Genomic DNA, 20,486 nt, shown 5'->3' with positions numbered 1-20,486 from the left:
AGTGGGTTATTTGTCTTAGTGAGCTGCAGAAGTTTTAAACAATATTCTGGATACAAGTCTTTATCAAACAAATACTTTGCAAATATTTCATTAGTTTTTGTCTCACTTTTTAGTATTTATAATAGTATCTTCTGAAGAACAAAAGTTTTTCTGATTAAATTGAATTTATTTTTTAAGTGGCTCTTGCATTTTGTTTCCTAAGAAATTTTTTGTCTACCTTCAGGTCACAGAGATTATCTCTTATGTTTTCTTCTGGAAATTTTACAGTTTTGGTTCTTATGTTTTAGTCTGTAATCTGTTTTGATATATGGGATGAGTTAAGGGTGGAGTTATACTTTTTCCTCATCTGTCTATCATCTGTCCATCCATCCATCTATGCTTCTATATTTATCTAACTGTACGTCCAACTGTTTCAGCACAATTTATTTAATAGACTGCTCTTTTTCATGAACTACCTTGGTATCTTTGAAAACCAATTGGCCATATACGTGTGGGTCTATTTTTGTGTTCTCTATTCTGTTCTACTCATCTATATTTTTATCCTTATGCCAGTATGTGTCTGGTTTGATTACTGTCTTGAAGTCAGGTAGTGTCAATTCTCCAACTTTTTTTTTTTGCTAAACTATTTTGGCTATTCTAGTTCCTTTGCATTTTAATATAAATTTTAGAATCAGCTTGTCAGTTTCTAAGAAAAAAACCTTCCAGGATTTTGGCAGAAGATGCACTGACTCTGTAGATCAATTTCAGTAGAGCTGACATTTATACAATATTGACTCTTCTGATCTATGAACATGGTAATCTCTATTGATTTAGGTGTTTTTAATATCTTGCAGGAATTTTTTTGACATTTCTAGTAGTATACAGGTCTTACACATATTTTAAATTTATCTCTAAATATCATGATTTTGGGTGCTATTTTAAGGGATATATTTTAAAAATGTTTCCAATTTTTTGTTCCTAGAGGAATATTGTTTTTGAACAACCTCCCACCACTTCATTTATGCCTTTGTAGAGAGATTATGGATTATGTTATATCATCGTACTTACCAAAACCCAGTTTTATAATTAAAAACTATTTTATGGCTTCTGTAATAGAAACAACTGCCTTGGATAAAAGTTGAAATTGAGTATTCTGAGCTTTGTTCTTATGTTTAAATCTGTGCCTAAATTAAATAAAAGCAAATGGTAAGGGTAGGATGATTAAGATCTGATGAATTTCTCTTATTTTCAATTATTCTGTTCACAAGCATGCTTTCTTTGCATGTATCAGACCCTTCGCACCACTTATTGATTTTAGTGGAAAGCAGCTTCTTTAGCTCCTCCCATGCTACTTGCTTTAAAGTTTCACTGACAATAAAACCGCCTCAGTGAATATTCCAGTTCAGTTTGATTCAGCTAGAACCTATTGAAGTTATGATAATTACACCCACAATTTGTACACTGTTTGAGTTGAGGCCAGTGGAGTTTCAGAGAAGCCAATTAATTTAACTGTAGTCAGAAAAAGCAATTCTTAAAATCGGAGCTTGTAGTTTAAAAAAATTCTTGAGTAATTGAAAAATATTAGTGCTCTTGAATTGCCTAATGGTTTCTACAAGAACTCTTAAGGCTTATTTTGTCTTTTTTTTTTTTTTTTTCTGATCAGATTTTGAACTCTGTTCTCTCCCAACCCCTAATGTTTTATTTGTATGATACATGACCATCTCTGGGGACTCTGAAAGATCATCTGTACTTTCTTTTTGTTTGAAAGGCATTTCTAAGTAAGAGGAGTAGGATTAAAGAAACCTACTCAATATTACATATTAGAAAATGAGTTATAGGATGTTTTGGTCAGGAAAGACTCATTGAACTAGAATAAATTCTTGCTAGTCTAAATAAAAGAAAGCATTTGGAAAAGTCTCATCAGAGGTTATTTTCACTCTGAGAGCTGTAATGGAACACTTGGAAAGTTGTCCTTTCCTCTTCAACTAGCAAAATGATTTCATATTCAGAGCTGAAGAATGTTTTGAGGCTCTCCAGGAAACTATGGCTGTGGAATGATGTGCTGATTTTTCAAGTCTAGTCTAGCGCAGAAATGGCCAACTTTAAAAGTTGGGAACGGAGGAAAGAGGTACACAGTATTAATCATGCACATTTTCACTATTCAAGACTCCTTGTTGTCTGTCCTGTATATCCTAACCTGTTATTTGACATCCACTGTCGTTTGTTCTGACTCTCCATGTAGATCCTTTGTGCAATTTTCATAAACTGGATTACTAGAACTCAGCTAAACCTCTTGAAGTTACTACCACATATCCTGCCTTTCTCCGCTTTTTTTTTTTTTTTTTTTTTTTTTTGGAGACGGAGTCTCGCTCTGTCACCCAGGCTGGAGTGCAGTGGCGCAGTCTCGGCTCACTGCAAGCTCCGCCTCCCGGGTTCACGCCATTCTCCTGTCTCAGCCTCTCCGAGTAGCTGGGACTATTTGTTCCCATGTTCCTCATCTGGAAAACTCCTCTGTCTCCTGCCTCTTATACCATCCCAGGATATCTGTGCACTGCCTGCCTTCCAAAATTCAATTCAAAAGCCACTTTCTCCAGGGAGGTTCCTTTGATCATCTCAGTTGGGAAGAGCCTCACCTTTCTTTGAACTTTGAGAGGATCACATATGGCTCTTATCATATTCTACTTTGTATTACAACTATGTCTGTTACATCTCAGAGATGAGATTTAATGCTTTGCAATTGAATTTATTCTTTTTGTGCTTTTTACAGTATCTTCTGTAATGTGTTCTGGATAGGTGAAAGAGTAAAAAGCCTTTTTTAAGAAGACATTTATGCAGCCAAAAAACACATGAAGAAATGCTCCTCATCACTGGCCATCAGAGAAATGCAAATCAAAACCACAGTGAGATACCATCTCACACCAGTTAGAATGGCCATCATTAAAAAATCAGGAAACAACAGGTGCTGGAGAGGATGTGGAGAAATAGGAACACTTTTACACTGTTGGTGGGACTGTAAACTAGTTCAACCATTGTGGAAGTCAGTGTGGCGATTCCTCAGGGATCTAGAACTAGAAATACCATTTGACCCAGCCATCCCATTACTGGGTATATACCCAAAGGACTATAAATCATGCTGCTATAAAGACACATGCACACGTATGTTTATTGCGGCACTATTCACAATAGCAAAGAGTTGGAACCAACCCAAATGTCCAACAACGATAGACTGGATTAAGAAAATGTGGCACATATACACCATGGAATACTATGCAGCCATAAAAAATGATGAGTTCGTGTCCTTTGTAGGGACATGGATGAAACTGGAAAACATCATTCTCAGTAAACTATCGCAAGGACAAAAAACCAAACACCGCATGTTCTCACTCATAGGTGGGAATTGAACAATGAGAACTCATGGACACAGGAAGGGGAACATCACGCTCCGGGGACTGTTGTGGGGTGGGGGGAGGGGGGAGGGACAGCATTAGGAGATACACCTAATGCTAAATGACGAGTTAATGGGTGCAGGAAATCAACATGGCACATGGATACATATGTAACAAACCTGCACATTGTGCACATGTACCCTAAAACCCTAAAGTATAATAAAAAAAAAAAAAGCCTTTTTTAAAGTTTTCATGTTAGTGCCTAGAAACAGGGGATCCAAACATGTTAGTAAGATTTAAAATGTTCAGAGGCAGGGGCTTATTTAGCAAAATGTTTTCATCCAATAATAACCACTGGGATCCTTCTAAATAGTAGCCCAGCTGGCACTAGCTTCCTCTGGTAGTCATTATACAAATTAGAATCTCATCTGAACTTGCCTTCTTGGCCATCTATTATAGTCAGTCGGCAGAGACTTAATACTTTTTCATTTTCTGTCAATTGTCCTCTCCTATCTCACCGTCCCCACCATGCTCATACGCATACTTTCTGTAGATGGGGACAGTCCGCCAGCTACTCTGAAATTTCAGAATTTTTATTTTGGGGGGAACAAGCAGCATGCATTCTTTTGGGGACTTTGGTTCTCTCAGTTCTTTGGGAATCTAGGTCTATTTGTGTAAATCATTTTTTGTTTGTATAAATGGTTAGCCCTGGGAGGGCAAGGTGTTAGGGCTTACCTCAGGCCCTCCTGTTTAGGGATGCTGATCGGTCTTGGCAACCCTCTCCCCTCCCCTAGCCCACCCCGCACCATGCAGGTGCACTGTTCTTGGCCTCTTCCATATTGGATAAATCATTTCTGTCCATATACAATATTATTGCGACATTCTATTCTCATCTTTTCTTCTCCCTGTTACTTGTGTCAGCATTATCTATTTTAGAGGGTAAAACCTTTGAGGATATGGATTATGTCTGTCAGCTTAACTCTGAAGAGTACTTAGCACTAAGCTAAATCTTACACATTAGTACTCACTAATAGCAATAGTGCTGGTTGTAATATTGGCTCATTTAGAGACTGCAGTTTGCCTACTCAGCCTTTGGAAAGGATGCCCAACTACTTCCAACTTCCAGGAAGAAAATATTCAAGTGTAGTGACATTATGTGAACAAAAACAATGCCCTTTAAATTGTTACTATCTAAAATGAATTATTTTAGGATCAAGATAATAAAACATTAATACTCACGTAATGATGGTGACATCTAATTCATTCCTGAGGATGTTCAAACAGTTTATGTAGCTCTGCTAATACACCACTGAAATAGAGCCAGTGACTGTGTGGCTATACCAAACAGGGAGAGAAACTGAACAGTGTGTGCCCTGAGAGCCATTCATTCCCTGAGATTTCTATTTTCAGGTGTCATGTTATAATTTCTTTCCTTAAGCCTCAGAATATGAAGGTATAAGATAAACTGGAAGGGAATTCTTGTTTGATTGTGTATCCAAATGTGATTTATGGAGCGGAAATGCTTATAACATGCTTGTTCTGAGTCTAGCTCACACCAAATTAACCCCAATTAATTTCTCGTGTAATTGGATAGAGAGGATGTAAAAGATCAGAAATGCTAAGCTAGATGAGTGGAATGTCCAATTTCAAACGTTTACACAGAAAGGCTTTCAATGACAAACTCTATTAGATTTAAGTGGAGAAAGAGGAGGAGGACATGTAGGGAGAGGAGGAACCAAATAAACAGTTCAGCTTTTTAGAAAGAACTTAAGTCTGCCTGTCTGTGTCTAGTAGAAAAGGCCATGTTATAGCATAGCCAGTGAATTCTGTTTGCTGTGACTTACCTAATTAAATTACTACACCCCTGTCACAGCCTGTCACTTAGTTCTTTGCAGAATGGTCTAGTTTCCCACCTTGGGTTGCAGTAGACTTGGTCATTATGTGGAGTCCAATAAACGTTTTGTCTTTTCCTTGTCTGCAAGGCAGGTATGTGTATACGCAGCCTAACCTTCTAGGCAACAAGTAGGGAAAGAGGAAGCTAACATAAGCCTTAGGGGATTGGGTTAATGAGGAAATGTATGGTTATGAAAAGCATTAGACGGCTTTAGATCTACGAGAGACACAGCTGCGGCTCATCAGCAAATGTTCTTTGGCTCTGACATGAGCTTGACTAACTTATGTCTACTGAACCTGCTGGGTTACATCCTGTAGAGTGTGCTTATAGTCCCTTTGTGTACTTTTACAGTTTAAAACTTACCCTTAATTTATGAAAGAAGTGACTTGTATATGACATTTTTAAAAAGTTTAATTCTTTGAACATTTTTGAAGATCAACTGTGTGCCAAGTATTCTTTTACATACTGGGACTCAATGAAGAATAGAACATGTTTCCACCCTTTAAAAAATGTTTATACTATTCAAGAAGAGCATGCTTATAGTGTAGTAAAAAGAACAAGAATCAGAAAAAGTCAGAAAACCTGTGTTTGAACAACAGAAACATTGGGAAAAAACATCAGAGACCTTACACACACACACACACACACACACACACACACACACACACACACACAGAGTATATGATTTCAGGTAAGTCATTTAATCTTTAAGCCTCAGTTCCCTCATCTGCAAAATGGAGATAATATCTACTTGCCAGATACAGAAGCTTGAGTGAGCTAAGGGGTCTAAAGAATGTGATAAACTGTAAAGTGTCACTGAAAGATAAGTTAAAAATTGGCGAAACAAAAAGTACTGCCCCACATGAAAAGTTAATTGTATTTGAAATATCTCACTAAAAGGTATTTGAAGAATCATCTACGTGATGGATTGCACGTAGTTGCTAAAGGCAAGGAGTTACTGATTACGTTACTTCTAAATTAACCAGTTCAGAAAACAGGAAGATGAGGATTAAAATTCATTATCTGGAATATTTTATATGAGTTTTTTTTTTATTTTTTATTTTTTATTTTTTTGAGATGGAGACTCTCTCTGTCACCCAGGCTGGAGTGCAGTGGCATGATCTCAGCTCACTGCAAGCTCCAACTCCTAGGTTCAAGTGATTCTTCTGTCTCAGCCTCCCAAGTAGCTGGGATTACAGGCACACGCCACCATGCCCGACTAATTTTTGTATTTTTAGTAGAGGTGGGGTTTCACCATGTTGGCCAGGCTGGTCTCAATCTCCTGACCACAGGTGATCCACCTGCCTCAGCCTCCCAAAGTGCTAGGATTACAGGCATGAGCCACTGCACCCAGCTCTATTTTCATGAGTTCTTAAATAAAACTCATATAAAACTTTTGTGGGAACCATGAAAGAAGGAGAGAGGGAGAGGGAGAAGAGAAAAGAAAACTCGGCCTGCATCCGGGGATTCAAATAAAACTGTTTGGAGGAAGAATACAAAGCTCCAGTTGTTTTTGTAAAACTTGGGGTTGCCTGTCTAATATCTAAAGGAACCACTGTTTGAGTTGTAAATTCAGCACCTGATTTGCCAAACCTTTTCTCTCTGTTTCAATGTGGCCAGTTTGAACAACAGAAACATTGGGAAAATACATAAGAAAATTTAAGCACTTTGCCAAACACATTTATTTTGAAGGACTTCAGATGGTTTATAGGCATCCTATTTATTTTAATTAATATATTTTCCCCTCTAAATATTAGAATTTTAGATACTGTATTAAAAGTCGAAACTGCTTTGGTTGGCAGTTTTCCATTGCCCACACTTTTAAAACTGCTTCATATCCCATGGTATTTTCAGGACCTCGTTGCCTACTTGCTCGACATCAATGGTATAAGTACCTTTATTAAGTTACCAACTTCAGTTGCACTGTCTAGAAATGTTATTCTTAGGAACAAAAATATTCTTTAGTCATGATGAGCTATCAACATGAATTGAAAAGGCACCTCTGAAGTCTTGGTGATCTTGCTCCTTTCGACAGTTACCACCCCTCCACTGAGATTCCCAGCTTTTCTGTTCACTTTGATCCTCTTGCAAAAAGCATTCAAAATTGGCAGCTTCCATGACTCCATCTTCTAGAGGGTGGGTGGAATCAAGAGTGAACTTCAGAACCTTCTTTTTCTGTCCTCCTTCTCCCCATTTGCCACAAGCTTTTTCACGGGTTCCATGGCAGCAGTGGAGGTAGAAAGAGGAGATGGGCAGACTATGCCAAGGCAAATGGCCCCACCTGAGTTTTCTTAGAAGTGGATGCAATGTGGACCAACTGTGTTTAAAGCATGAGGCTTCCTTGTTTTCTCTTTCTTGGAAGTACGTTAGTAAGCTGTTCAAACAAATGAAAAATATGTGGAATACAACGACAAATGCTAAATAAGCATATTTGAAAAGGTGTGAGTTTATTACATGTAGACCTTGTTCATAATTTCAAGTCCTAAGGAAATATAATCCAGTCAACAGGACCAGCAAATGTGTGTATTTGAGTAGGCCTTCTGAGTCGCCACAGTTCCAAATAGGAAATGAAAAAAAGCTGCCTTTACTGACTGTCAAAGATAGGGCTCACTAAATGAGTGAATGCTAATGTGTTACATGTGCTACTCCACCAAATTTTATTATTGTAAAAATAAAATTGAGCCCAGGAGTTCGATGCCAGCCTGGGCGACATGGTGAGACCTTGTCTTTAGAAAATTAGCCGGGCGTGGTGGCCTGCACCTATAGATCCAACTTCTTAGGAGGCGGAAGTAGGAGGATCGCTTGAACCTGGGAAGTCGAGGCTGCAGTGAGCTGTGATTGTGCCACTGCATTCCAGCCTGGGTGGCAGAGTGAGGCTCTGTCTCAAAAAAAATTTTTTTTGAATAATTGGAATTATATTATTTAAAAGGATAATATTTATATTCTGATATCTGTCTGGCATCAGCTGTTGTCATACACGAGGTTGGAAATAATGACTGGCTTCTAGATAGCTCATCAGTTCATTTTTCTGAGCTTCTTGTGATTATTTTAGCCCTCAGCTGGACTACTGCTAAATCCCCATCGCAATAGGATCCCCTCTGATTCCTTGGTGAAGTGATGGTGATTTAAAAAAAGTAGTTTATACACAGACACAGTGATGGCACTAGAGATGTTGAATAGTTGTGATTACTTAGAAATTGCTCTCAAGATAGAACATTTGGAGGAATAATTAAAAAAAAGTATGCTGCTCTTTTTTTAAAAGCAGCTTTATTGAGATAGAGTTCATATACTACAAAATTCACCCTGATTATTTTTAAATAAAGGGAAAATATTAATAGGTGTCCCGCTACAAACCATTTCCCCCTATTTTCAAGGATAAACAGTAACAAATATAGATTTTAAATAATAAGATTATCTTTTCAGTATTATTACAGTGGCCTTTAGCATTTTAAAATCTACAAGCAAGCAAGGCTTCAGTGGACCATGCAGAATGTTGTGGTTCCCTGTGTTGGAGAAATACAAGTTTCTATGGGATAAACAAATGCATGTACATGCTGGCCAGTTGTCAGAGTGAAATACCAAACAATTCCATTGTGGAGTGAGTGATAATCAGATTATAAAGAATTAAAATAAGAAAATACCTTTTGGGTTGTAGGTAGAAAAGACCATGATAAAGATTATGCCCATTTCTTTTTTTCTTTTCTTTTCTTTTCTTTTTTTTTTTTTTTAGACAGGGTCTCGCTCTGTTACGCAGGCTGGAGTGCAGTTGCATGATCAGGGCTCACTGCAGCCTTAACCTCCCGGGCTCAGGTGATTCTCCCACCTGAGCTTCCTGGATAGCTGGGACTACAGGCATGCACCACCACACCCAGCTAATTTTTTGTATTTTTTGTAGAGAGGGCGGTTTCACCATGTTACCCAGGCTTGTTCTCATTTCTTGATGAATCTTTGTTTTTTCCTTTAGAGCTGACTTAAACTTTTTTTTGTGAGAAATATAGCATCTATATAGAAAAGGTAGTTGAGCCCGAGAACCAGCATAGTAAGTAGTATAAAGCCAGCACCTTTGTAACTGCTACTCGGATGAAGAAATAGAACTGCTGGCCTCTTAGGAATGTGCCATATTTCTCCCTTTGATTATGACTTTCCCTACCTCAGTCCTCCAACCATGACTTTCAGGCTGATCATCTCTAAGTACACATATATACACACAATATAAAACCATATGTCTATATGTATAGTGTTACCACTTGAGTGTGTATCTGTAACCATTAAAGTTTAATGTTGCCTATTTTATAAGTGTGAAGAAATGAAATCAGGTGTTCTTCTTGGCTCAGCATCAGGTTTGTGAGATCCATTCATAGGAGCGTGCAGTACATGGCTTATTTTCATTGTAATCTAGTATACCATTATATATATATATATATATATATATATATATATTTTTTTTTTTTTTTTTTGAGACGGAGTCTCGCTCTGTCGCCCAGGCTGGAGTGCAGTGGCGCAATCTCGGCTCACTGCAAGCTCCGCCTCCCGGGTTCACGCCATTCTCCTTGCTCAGCCTCTCCGAGTAGCTGGGACTACAGGCGCCCGCCACCACGGCCGGCTAATTTTTTTTGTATTTTTAGTAGAGATGGGGTTTTACCGTGGTCTCGATCTCCTGACCTCATGATCCGCCCGCCTCGGCCTCCCAAAGTGCTGGGATTACAAGCGTGAGCCACCGCACCCGGCCAGTATACCATTATATGAACGTAAATATAAGTACTTGTTCATTTTATGGTTTATGGACATGTGGCTTCTACCCAGGTTTTTACCTGGGTAGAATGGCTTGCAGTTAAAATGAGCTTAAAATTTTCAGCTGTATTGACGAATTAATGGGTGCAGGAAATCAACATGGCACATGGATACATATGTAACAAACCTGCACATTGTGCATATGTACCCTAAAACCCTAAAGTATAATAAAAAAAAAAAAAAAACTAATTAGACATCTCAGAAAACTGTAAAAAAAAAAAAAAAAAGTAGTCCTAGGAGGATTTCTTCTTGGTGATGTTTTATTAGCAAAAAAAAAAAAAAAATTTTCAGCTGTATTATGGTGAGGGAGAAAAAGATTTCAAATCGGGGCTTTAAATTTCAGCCAGACAGTCTAGGTTGGGCAGTTTTCCTTTAACTGTGTCTGGAGCCTGTTCTGCTTTGGACATTAGGGTCTATAAAACCTGATATACATGGCATGAATTTTTCAAAGTATGGTTCCTCTTTTGGCAGCATTAGCATAAAACATGTTAGAAATGTTGATTCTTGGGCCCCACCTCTGACCTACATTCAGATATCACACCTTGGACTGTATATTGTGTATATTTATGCTTATTCCAGTGACTGCCTTTGCTCAGGATACTTTTGGATCTTCCAGGTTGGAATCCATTCATGTCAGCACACACATGTGTACCCATGCAAACATACACTCCCACATTCCAGTTATTTAGCAATCGACTCATTGCTCGTATTTGAAAAAAATTAGCTTTATCAGTTTGAGTCAGATCTTTTGTTATTTTCAAAGATAAAATAAATATCCAAAAGAGAAAGATTTGCCAACATTGAAGATATTCAAAAGAATATGCAGAAGATTGAAGACCTGCTGAAGGAGGACCTGAAACAGGTTGGGCAAAATACCATTCCTAGAATGGAAGCTGCAGGGCCCTACGGAGAAAGCAGTACTGACTCTGGAGTTGAGCAGATGTGGGTTCAAACCCACATGTACATGTGACCAGCAGTGTCATCAAAGAGAGTTCTGCATTTATCTGAGCTTCAGTTTTCCTCCTATGCAAAGAGGGGATCACATCTACTACCAAGATGCAAAACAATTAGTACGAAATGACCACTCACGGGGCCACATTTATACGGTGGATGCATTTTGGTCATATTTTGGTAACATGATCTGATGTGGCTGACTGTGTCATGGCTTCATACCTTTCATGCTTTGGACTTTTGTGCTTTCTGCAGGAGCGATTCCAGGTGAAGAATCCTCCCCATACATACATTCAAAAGCTCAAAGGCTATCTGGATCCAGCTGTAACCAGGAAGGTAAGATGGATTTGTTTCCACTCTTTCTTGTTGTTTCCTTATTAGCGAGCAGAATCCTCCTGCATTGGAAGAGACCTTCCTTCCTCTGCATTAGAGCCTCTGCCAGAGCCTCCACAAAAAACAACCTTGGGAGACCAACAACGTAAGAAGACAAAGGAAAAAAAACAACCTTCTCACTTGAAGATGTGTATAAAAGTTCTTTCCTGACATGAGAGTCACGTACCTCTGATGGTTATTGAGTCACTGCTATTTCCAATTACATAGGGCAGTGAGTGCAGTCCAGAGGTGTTCAGGCCCCTAGAAGAGCAGGCTTTGCAAAGGGAATACTTGCCTTTCGGTTTTTTATGCGTTCGTGCATTTCTAGAGACCTTGAAAAATCACTGGGCCTTTGTCATCCCAGCTGTGCACTCACATCCTGTGTTGATGCTTTTAGCAGCTTCCCGCTGCCCCCCCAACCCCTGCCCCTGGCCTGAGAAGGTAAGGAGAGAATAGCTGATTCCATTCTCAACAGACTCTCCCCTTTTACAAACAAGCTCTGCTTTGTGCAGCCACACAATTGGTTTAAACTGATGCCTCGTGGTAAAGCATGTAGCCTGGCACGGCCCTGTGGGCCTGAGTCAGTCCTGGGATGTCTCAGGGCAGAGCTGTCCTTGCTCAAGATGGGTGAAGGGGTGCTTTACCAGATAGCATTTGTTTTTCCATTGACCTTCTACAACTTCCGCTGTTAAGGCTCCAGCGAAAATAGGCTGATTCTCTCTGTTGTTTCAGTGTGTGATTCTTGAGAAAAGAACGGTATACTTTACCTAGTTAGCCACTGTTTCCAGGGCTCTTGATGCTTGCATTAAAAAGAAATTTTTTTTTCTTTATCTTCTACTCTAACACTTCCTCCCCTCACCTCCCACCCCCCACCACCAAAAAAAAAAAAAAAAAAAAAAAAAAAAAAGTCCAGCAAAGGAGAACAGCTATTATTTCCTTTTGGAAGTTTCCTAGGCCTTTCTCTTACGGTTAATATGTAGACAAGGGGAAATAAAATCTAGTAGTGATGATGACAGTGTAGTGCAAAACTTCATCACTGGCTATATGTCATATGTGACACAACCTTCAATCCAGGAATGTACCTGTCAAAGTATCATGATACTTCTCCCCTCGTAAATGTGGCACACACATTTCTTTCTAAAAGACCTGTTGTCAGGTCCTACAAATGAGACTGTTGTTCAGTTCTTGTTAACTTCTCTCATTTCTCCCTTTCCCTAAGAATGTGGCAGTCTTAATTTCATCAGTTTAAAGAGTTCTATAAAGGAAGATACACCCAGGCCGGGCACAGTGGCTCACGTCTATAATCCCAGCACTTTGGGAAGCTGAGATGGGTGGATCACCTGAGGTCAGGAGTTCAAGACCAGCCTGACCAACATGGTGAAACCCTGTCTCTGCTAAAACTACAATAATGAGCCAGGCATGGTGGCAGGCACCTGTAATCCCAGCTACTGGGGAGTCTGAGGTAGGAGAATCACTTGAACCCAGGAGGCGGAGGTTGCAGTGAGCTGAGATTGTGCCATTGCACTCCAGCCTGGGCAAAAAGAGCAAAAAACTGCGTCTCAAAAAGAAAAACAAATAAATAAATAGAGACACACCCATATACACAAAATACATCTCCAGACAGGTGTTTTTCTGCACTATTTCTTTGCAAAGGGACAGCAAGATTCTATTTTAGAATCAATTTCTAAAGGTTTTCTGAAATCTCCCAACTTGTAACCTTCAGGTTAGATGGCTCAGACCTCAGCGTTGAGCCCTAATGCTCACCCTGAGCTGAGTGTGTCAGATGCTGGTGTTTATACAGAAGACTGAGACCTTTCCTCATGCAGAATTCATCCTACCTCCAAAAAATTCCTTCCACATTTTTCCAGTTCTGAATAGAAAGGAAAAAATATGCACACTCTTCGAGAGTGCTGCTTAGGCCCCCACTTCCATACCCCACATGGAGGAAAATGCTTAGAAGGAAGAGGTGGGCTTCCTCCTGGCACAGTTCCAGTTTTCCTTTAGATCAGCTGTTTCTGGGTTTAGGCAAAGAGAACAAAGTGAAACAAAACAACAGATAAGCTTCCCAGAAAATGTTTTGCTTCCTCACAAATAATAAACTGGAGCAGGACATAAGATATCTGTTTGGGCCTTCATTCCCGACATTTCTGCCCTGGCCCATGTGCGTTCACCTGAATGGCCATTTTGGTCTGTGCCTCATCTTTCAAGATCAGTCATTCAGCTCAGAAAAAATAAAATGGATGGTGGATAACCACCCCTGCTTTAGTAAGATTCTGTCAGGAGGAAATGATCTGTTCCACACAACATAATTGTAATGCTTAAAGCCTGGAAAAAAAGGAGATTTGTTGAAATACGACATGGCTTGCAGTTAAAATGAGCTTAAAATTTTCAGCTGTATTATGGTGAGGGAGAAAAAGGTTTCAAATCGGGGCTTTAAATTTCAGCCAGACAGTCTAGGTTGGGCAGTTTTCCTTTAACTGTGTCTGGAGTCCTCGAATACTTGATTTGTTAATCTTTTGTGCAAATTGAATAGAAGATACTTAATTTGCTCTTTTTAAAAACAATTTTTAAGCATTTTCTATTTAGATTTTCTTCTAAATAGTTTTAAATGAAACCTCTAGGGCAGGAAAGGAAGAACCTAAATTAGATATCTCTATGAACAGAACTCTCCAAACCAGCCTCCTTATTTAATACCAGGAAGTGATTAGTCTGTGTTTAAAGGAGTCTGGTCCTTTGCTGGCGCTGCAGTTGTGAGATGAAACCTATTGTAGGGCTCATCCTGGGCTCAGCTGCCTCTGTGGGCTCATCCCAGGCCTCTCTTGATGGGGAGGGAAGGGAGAATAGTACAGACTGCTCACGGATCCTCTCTGGCTCCCCACGGGCACATAATTTCTCTTCATAGTGTTGTAAAGCATTCTGGATACATTTTAGAAGTGCAAAGTGGTAGCACTCATTGTGTATATATTAGAGAAATGGACTCCAAGACTTCTCTGTGGCCCATAATCTAGCCAAAAATTGAGCCGTTCCTAAGATAATGTAATACAGGAGTAAAGTCAGTTTAGTTTGCCTCCATCATCAGGCAGTTGCAGAAGGGTAGTGCCTAGGTAGCATAGTCAGTGCCCAAAAACGTTAGCGCTTCTGCTGTTATTATTACCTCATCGTGTTTTGATTTAGTTACCTGGTTTCGATACGTAGCTCTTGGCCCTTCAGTGGACCCTCTTTTATACTCTGCTATGTCCTCAGTACTATGCTGGGTGCCCTTGTGCCTGATGGCATATGTAAGGGATGACCTTGCCCTGAGGCAGCAGAAGGCGGCATTAGGGGCTGGGTGTTAGTTCCTTTGTGTTGCTGTAAAGAAATACTTAAGGCTGGGTAATTTATGAGGAAAACAGGTTTATTTTGGCCTACAGTTCTTTAGGCTGTACAGGAAGTGTGGTGCTGGCATTTGCTTCTAGTGAGGGCTTCGGGGTTTACAATCATGGCGGAAGGCTCAGGGGGAGCAGGCGTGTCACATGGTGAGCAAGAGGGAGGAGGTACCAGCCTCTCTTAAACAGCCAGATCTCACAGGAACTCTTAGGAGTAAGAAGCCACTTATTATTGCGAGGACAGCACCAAGCAGTTCAGGCGCTATCTGCCCCCATGACCCAAATACCTCCCACTAGGCCCACCTCCAACATTGGAGGTCCTATTTCAACGTGGGATTTGGAAGGGACAAATATCCAAATTATATCAGGGGCCCAGCAGAAGCAAAGGCTGCAGTCAGAAGTGCACACAACACAGAGCTTGAAAGGCTGAGTTATTTTCTGACAACCACCTGTGCAGGCAGCCCGAGACTTAGGACTCTGACATGGGAGTGGCCACATTGAGCAGCCAGCACATCTGGAAATGGTTGCCTTAGCTGTGTGACCAGAGACCCTAGAATTTTTTTTTCTCCTTTCTCTTCCCTTCTCTATATACGCAGCAGACTGTCTGCTCCATCCTACTGACTCTCCTCTACTCTATTCCTAATTTTTAGCTCCAAGGAAGAGTTTAAAGAGAGAGAATACCTTTAGCTGCCCATCCTGCACTACTTGCCCCCATTTTTTTTTTTTTTTTTTTTTTTTTTTTTTTTTTTTTTTTTTTTTTTTTTTTTGAGATGGAGTCTCGCTGTGTCACCCAGGCTGGAGTGCAGTGGCATGATTTTGGCTCACTGCATCCTCTGCCTCCCGGGTGCAAGCAATTCTCATGCCTCAGCTTCCCGAGTAGCTGGGATTACAGGCTCGTGCTACCATGCCTGGCTAATTTTTGTACTTTTTAGTAGTGACGGGTTTTCTCCATGTTGTCCAAGCTGGTCTCGAACTCCTGACCTCAGGTGATCCACCCACCTTGGCCTCCCAAAGTGCTGGGATTACAGGCATGAGCCACTGAGCTTGGCCATTACTCCCTTTTCAAGCCAAGTACTGTGCTGAGCCTCCTCGTTGCTGGGAAGTGGTCTAGGAAGCTCTGGGGTTGGGTGTCCTCCAAACTCTCAAGTATGCCACCATTTGTTAGGCCGTTTCAACAGAAGAGGGGAATGCCTCTCTTTTTTCCATCATATTGGGGATATTTTTATTTCCTATTTCTTACTATACCTGGATTCTGGAAACCTGACATGGTCTTTTTAGATTGTCTTGGGAATGGCATTTATGGAGGAACTGTGAGACTATCTGCTTCCTTGGGGGCTCTGCTTAGAAGCAGCTGGTGGGGAAGCCAGGGGCTTTCAGAAGAAGATGACAGGGTAACAGGAGCCTGCTGTGCTGAGCTTCAGGCCTTCATGGGCCACCAAGTCCCAGGTGTGAGCGTAGCTCTTGCCACCCCACATTCTGGAATCCTTACTTCCATCCTCCTTCCTTTTCTTCTTGTCCTTGGAGCTGAAGGACTCTGTGTCCACTGCAATTGTGGCAGCAGAGGAAAGAGGTCCTTTATATCCTGAGCCAGAATTCTCAAAGCTCTTTCCTATAAACAGTGTGACATACAGGTGGTTCAGGTTCATAGCACAGATAGCCTGGAACTCCGCTTAGGAGGCGCTGACATCAAGTTTTCTTCCTTCAAAGTGGCCTGAGACTGTCACTTTAAATAAATATTTCTGTAGGAAAATGTGTTCCAAAGGACTGATGTGCAATGTAGCCCATTGATATCTTGGAAATGATTTAGGGTCAAGAGGCTAGAGAGGTGTATATTAACACATTTACTATCAGAGGTGGATTCAGTGAAGAAAGAAGCCCCGAGGGAGTCCTGGAAGGGTAGGTGGGATTTTAACAGGCAAGGGAATGAGGAAGGGCAGTTCACGTCAGGAGGGTGGTGTGCTCTGGAGGAAGGACCCTCTAAGTGAGGAATAAGGGGCAGAGGTAGCTCTGCATGTTTATTTTTGCAACGTGTTAGGTCACGCAGAAAAAAAATTAACATAGCAGGCCTGAGACTGCTATGCTTAGTAAAGGGCCTGCTTGCAAGGTTGGCCCTTGGCTGGCATCTGGGAACTTGTGTTTGACAGGGGAAAGTTCCTACCATTTCCTGATAAGAATGTTTCCCTGTGCCTAAACTGTTTATGAGAACAACACGGCTTATGCTGAATGCCTCTTTTCTTTCTGGGAGTCTGAATTTCTGTTATGTACTAGGCAGAGAGTTGCCTATTAAACCAGCTCCCAATAAGAACCTGGCCACTGAGTCTCTAATGAGCTTTATGCATGTTGTCATTTGTGTCTCCTTGGGGAGAGGACTCCTGGAAGATTGCACCTGGTTTCCTGCACATTTTATCCCATGCACCTTTTCTCTTTGCTGATCTTGCTTTGTATTCTTTTGCTGTAATACATCATAGCCACGGGTATGACTGTATGCTGAGTCCTTTGAGTGCTCCTAATGAATCATTGAAACTGGAGGTAGTACTGGGGTCCCTGACCCATAGGAATATTGGTGAATATTGTTGTGTGTGTGGGGTAGGGAAATAAAATCTACTTACTGAAAGGCACATTACATAAAACAAGGAATTTTATAGTCCTTTCTCAGTAGCTAATTTTCATGGTGAGGAAAATTTGTGTGCTCTGCAACCAAAAAAGTGAGGGAAGCCCATTTTAGAAGTGAAGATATTTTTCATATTGTGTTAAATTTATTATAACTAAGCTTCACTTATAGCAGTTGCTAAAATATTTTGTGAGAATATGTGTTCTTGAATTATAGAAATTCAGACGGCGTGTTCAAGAATCTACACAAGTGCTAAGAGAACTGGAAATTTCTTTAAGAACCAACCACATTGGGTAAGTACACCCCTTTAACATCTTAGCTCTAAAGCTTTTGGACACTTTACAAAGTAACTGAATCATATCCAAAGAATTGAGCTTCCTTGTGGGTCATTATAAATTAAAAGACTGAGGTTTTAGTAGATGAAACCTTTGTTAGTACTCAAATTACTTACTGCCCAAGAATCAGCAGAAGCAAGACAGATAGTCCTTGATTTGGAATTTATAACAATTCTATATTTCTTTGAGCGGGTGCAGTAAATATGGACACTTGCTTTCATGTGTGCATGACAATTCTCTGGCAAATCAGAAACCCCCAATAGTACATGTAGACTGAGATCTTGGAAAATCTCTAAGCTTTTACTGTAGTTCTCCAAGTTGGTTAGTTGAAGCTGCTTTATTTCCCTTTTGTTGATTCTCTAGAGTTTCTGGCCAGAAGGGGACGGAAGCTGGAATAATGTCACTTGACTCACCTCGTTGCACTCAGACACATTCTCAGTCTCTTTTTCATACATCTCAAGACCTCAGGACCATGAAGTGTAAATCCACTCTGGGAAAATAAAGTTCAGGGAATCTATGCAGTAAGCATTCTGAGTTTCTTTCAGGCAACAACTTGGTGCTTTGCCTCAGGCAAGAACAGCAATATTATATTCTCCCTTACCCCTCGGTGGCCTAATTGTACCGTGTCTTAAAACAAGATGGCTTCTCTCTGAGGCAGAATGGTATCCTATTTTGTAGCCCTCCTTCTGCCCAAAGCACCTGTGTAACATTGGGCAAGCTATTTAACCCCTTTGGTTTTGATTCTTTGAGCTTTACAATGAGAGGACTATCGACTTTTAGATCTTTTAGAATTTTCCCATGACATTCTTTGCAAGTCTATTGGAAATGAATTTTGATGTATATATATATTGCACTTTAGTTTTACAGAGTATCCTGTAACATACAGTAAGTTCTGTCTCATTGATAGTTCTTCTTGGAAACCATGAGTTTAAGTGAAATAATGTTGTTATAAAACCTTTTCCTCCCCTCATCAATGTCATAATGAAATAATGTTATTTGAGGTTAAGTAAGGACTTGATGTGGATTTATTATGTAGATAAAAGTTTACTTCAGACTGCTGTAAGCCATTGAAATGGTTAATTAGCATAGTTATTTCAAAATAAACTTTTAGAAATTGTAGAAATGCTATAGTGATTGATAGGTGATGGAACTTGGGTGAGAATGTTCATTTTTTAAATGATAACCAGCAGGTTTTTCACCTTGAGAATGAAATATTCAGAAAATGAATTAATTCTAGACTTTGTCCCTGAAAATGGGCTATAGAACAAAGAATCATAGAGTCATGATTTTAGAACTGGAAGAGAAATTAAGAATTGCCTAATGCCTCATTTTACAGATTAAAAGAATTAAAGACCAGAGAAGGTGAGTGAATTGCACAAAGTCTACAGCTGTAGAGCCAGGTGCTTTGGCTCAAGTTGCTCTGTTGCTTTTCCTGTATGACTTATGCTGGCAGCCATTTCCCTGAAAGTAAATAAGATTATCAGGGATCTGGGATCAAAGCAATGAGGCTTGTCTGCTGAGGATGAAGATGGTGGTAGTTTAATACTTTTGGGCATTTAGACTCAGGACATTTAAATACTTTCCAATATTTATGGATCAGGAGCTAGATTCAATTTTGTTTGGTCCAACCCTTTGCCTTTGGCCCTTTTAACTGAAAATAGTGGAATGAACTGCAGCCAGGATTTCTACAAATTGTCAGAATGCATTTCTTAGGCTGGGTGTGGTGGTTCACATCTGTAATCCTAGCACTTTGAGAGGCTGAGGCGGGTGGATCACCTGAGGTCAGGAGTTCGACACCAGCCTGGCCAACATGGTGAAACCCCATCTCTACTAAAAATACAAAAAATTAGCCAGGCATGGTGGTGCATGCTTGTAGTCCCAGCTGCTTGGGAGGCTGAGGCAGGAGAATCACTTGAACCCAGGAGGTGGAAGTTGCAGTGAGCCGAGATCATTCCACTGCACTCCAGCCTGGGTGACAGAACAAGACTCCATCTCACCGAAAAAAAAAAAAAAAGCATTTCTTTAAGCATTGTGGAACTACTGTGAAATTGACCATCAAATAATCAAATACAAAAGGAAGATGATCATTTCCAACACAAACTTGGCTGAATAGAAGAACCTTGGTTGGGTTGAAGCCAGTGCAGTCTGCAAGCAATTGGCGTGGTTTGTTGTTGAGGATACTGTAGGCATGTTGAAAGATTCTTAGATTTCTTTCATCCTTACCAGGTGAAATTTTCCCTTGCCCACCACCTATGTGAGGTACTCTGAAAGCTTTGGCTTTAGCAGCAGAAAAATTCATGGAGATGCATTGTCTGATTGTATGCAACCAATCACTAGCATAAACTTACGTGAAGTAAAACCATACAACCAGATTGTGACCATCTTGCCTGTTCTGAAAACCCAACCTGAACTCACTCTTTGTTATGTAAACTAACTGGCATGATCTCACTTGATAGGGATATCTTCTGAAAAATTACTCAATAATGATGAAAATAATCAGTTACTAAAATGAAGAATTCTTGGAATGCAAGGTGCTATATAAGGAAACCATATATTTTATTGTACTGTTTAAAATACTGTAATAGATAATTCAGAACTGAGTGTGGTGGCCCATGCCTGTATTCTCAGTACTTTGGGAGGCCGAGGCAGGAGCCCAAGAGTTTGAGACCAGCTTGGGTAACATAGTGAGACCCTGTGTCCACAAAAAAATAAAATATTAGCCAGTCACAGTGGCACGTACCTGTAATGCCCGGGACGCTGAGACAGAAGGATCAATTGAGCCCATGAGTTCGAGGCTGCATT

At 40.2% G+C, this 20,486-nt stretch overlaps 1 protein-coding gene across 10 annotated transcripts in view; it reads left to right on the top strand.

Annotated features, from left to right (window-relative positions):
* The window catches only part of FMNL2 (formin like 2), a 323,185-nt gene that overhangs the window by 203,072 nt on the left and 99,627 nt on the right, over positions 1–20,486 (top strand). For all 10 annotated transcript variants that reach the window (XR_008659997.2, XM_055292120.2, XM_055292119.2 and 7 more), the window contains exons 3-4: positions 11,257–11,337; positions 17,566–17,642. Coding sequence is in view for 9 of the 10 variants with exons in the window: in XM_055292120.2 (XP_055148095.1) it covers positions 11,257–11,337; positions 17,566–17,642 (158 nt within the window). In the remaining variant the exon portion in view is untranslated. The remainder of the gene's footprint in view (positions 1–11,256; positions 11,338–17,565; positions 17,643–20,486) is intronic.

This window comes from Symphalangus syndactylus, chromosome 9 (assembly GCF_028878055.3).
Source record: "Symphalangus syndactylus isolate Jambi chromosome 9, NHGRI_mSymSyn1-v2.1_pri, whole genome shotgun sequence".
NCBI classification, from domain to species: domain Eukaryota; kingdom Metazoa; phylum Chordata; class Mammalia; order Primates; family Hylobatidae; genus Symphalangus; species Symphalangus syndactylus.
Note: the sequence above shows the minus strand (reverse complement) of the source record. Positions and strands in the feature narration are given on the sequence as shown.